This window comes from Orycteropus afer, unplaced genomic scaffold, assembly GCF_000298275.1.
Source record: "Orycteropus afer afer isolate SDZICR_OR568_19922 unplaced genomic scaffold, OryAfe1.0 scaffold00001, whole genome shotgun sequence".
Lineage (NCBI taxonomy): Eukaryota > Metazoa > Chordata > Mammalia > Tubulidentata > Orycteropodidae > Orycteropus > Orycteropus afer.
The window spans coordinates 4,790,400-4,792,362 of record NW_006921588.1 but is presented as its reverse complement, the minus strand read 5'-3'; the positions used below and the strand labels follow the sequence as shown (position 1 = coordinate 4,792,362).

The 1,963-nt window shown below is 42.2% G+C and overlaps 1 protein-coding gene across 1 annotated transcript in view; it reads right to left on the bottom strand.

Moving 5' to 3' along the window:
• NEMP2 (nuclear envelope integral membrane protein 2) overlaps positions 1 to 1,482 on the bottom strand; it is a 12,933-nt gene extending 11,451 nt beyond the window's left edge. Inside the window, 2 exon segments of the mRNA XM_042780447.1 lie at positions 745 to 884; positions 1,470 to 1,482. Coding sequence (XP_042636381.1) covers positions 745 to 884; positions 1,470 to 1,482 — 153 coding nt within the window.
• Between the last annotated feature and the right edge of the window lie 481 nt (positions 1,483 to 1,963).

Sequence of the window (1,963 nt, the reverse complement as noted above, 5' to 3'; positions counted from 1 at the left end):
CCAAGATTTCTATATGGGAGGAGCATGAGATAGCAATTATTTTGGAATGTATGAGGGTAGGTGTTGTCTTGAACTGTGTTTGCACAGAAGCAAATTGAATTCACATAGATGGTATATTTATTTGGACTGGCTTGGGAAGGAGTTGATGAAGAATATAGAGAAGTTAATGTCCCCTCCCCATACCAAAAAAAAAAAAAAAAACCCAAAACGAAACACCAAACCTGTTCCCACTGAGTTGATTCCAACTCATAGTGAGTCTATAGGACAGAGCAGAACTGCCCCATAAGGTTTCCAAGGCTCTAATCTTTATGGGAGCAGACAGCCATATCTTTCCCCTGTAGAGTGACTGGTAGGCTGGAACCACCGACCTTTTGGTTAGCAGCTGAGTGCTTCACCATTGCATCACCAGGGCCCCTCCTTCCATATCAAAACTAAAACCAAAACCAAACTCACTGCCAAAAGTCAATTCCAGCTCATACAGATCCTACAGGACATAGTGGAATTGCCAAACTCTATGAGAGTTTCCAAGGCTGTAAATCTTTAGGGAAGCAGACTGCCCCATTTTTTCTCCCACAAAACAGCTCCCTCCAATACCAGCCACCGCTTAATCCACTGTACATCATCCCCACGTCAGCTTTTGTACTGATAACACAGCTCTAGGTCAGATAAAACCTGCTTTTTATTCTTAAAATAGTATCTTTTAATACCCTGTTCCTAAGACATGATTTAAAACTAGTCCATTACCTGTACAGTTGACCATATGTATTCCCATTTCATTTGAGTATTTTGATTGTAGCAGTAACAGTCTGACTTAGAACTTTTAATTAAATCTATTTCCTTCAAAGCTTTACACCTTGGAACTGAAAGACAGAGAAAGAACACATCTTAAATATTTAATTGCCCAGAATCTTATCTATCTATTTATTTATTATTCACAGGGGTGATTGTAGCAGTCTTAGCATTCTGTGACCAACAATTTCTTCTACATGGCAATTATAGTCATTCTGTCTTTTCAGCCTAGCAGGAGACAAACAGTCCAGAGTCAATATTCATATGACATATGAAAGGCCCTCTGAGAGTGTAGAGAACAGGCTCCTTTTCCATCCTAGAGTGGAGGGAAAGAATCAAAGGCAACTTTGCAGAAGAGATGACACGTGAGCAGAGCACTGAAAGGTAAGTAGGAGGCACTGAAGGATGGGAAGTGGTGGAGATGGGAAGTGTGTAAAAATCATGGAGATGAGAGAAATCATGTGAGTCAGCCATTCATAAAGATCAAGTGCAGAGAACATACGAGGACATTCAACACCTGAAGCTAGAAAGGTGAGCAGTGGACTTCATCCTGAAAGCAGAGCATGGAAGGATTTCAGGTAAGTGTCAGAGTTTTAACAGGAAACTCTGGACACTCAAAAGTGTTTAACTGAAAAAGTTCCAGCAAAGATGTGGACAGGCAGGGTGAGGTTTCCACGTACCGGCAAAAAGCATGAACTCTTGAATACCAATGGCCTGAAACAGTAAGGGCAGGACCCAATGTTACTGGAGCTACAAGAATGATAATCAAATGGAACACAGTCACTGCCAGAAGTCCAGTGGAATCATGGTGTGAGGGTATTGGAACCTCAACCTCTCTCCTGCCCTCCTGTCAGTGCCTCTCATTGGTCAGACCCAACAGGAAGCTAGAGAGCAAAGGAGCCCAGGTGACGCAGGCCATGAATGTCGGCATCCAGGCACAGAGCTGGGGAGAGAAGGGCAGAGGTCTGCGGGACAGAAAATAACTCAGTGAAGAAATGACAGGAGCACATTATAGAGCAATCTATAAGCAGTGTGAAATATTAGATGGGAAGAAGACTGAAAGCAGGAGAACCACTAAGGAGGCAATAAAGCAACATAAGCAAGAAATGAACTAAGGCAAAGGAACAGATTAAAGAGCATTTAGAAAGTAGAACCAGCAGAATTTGGAGATTCA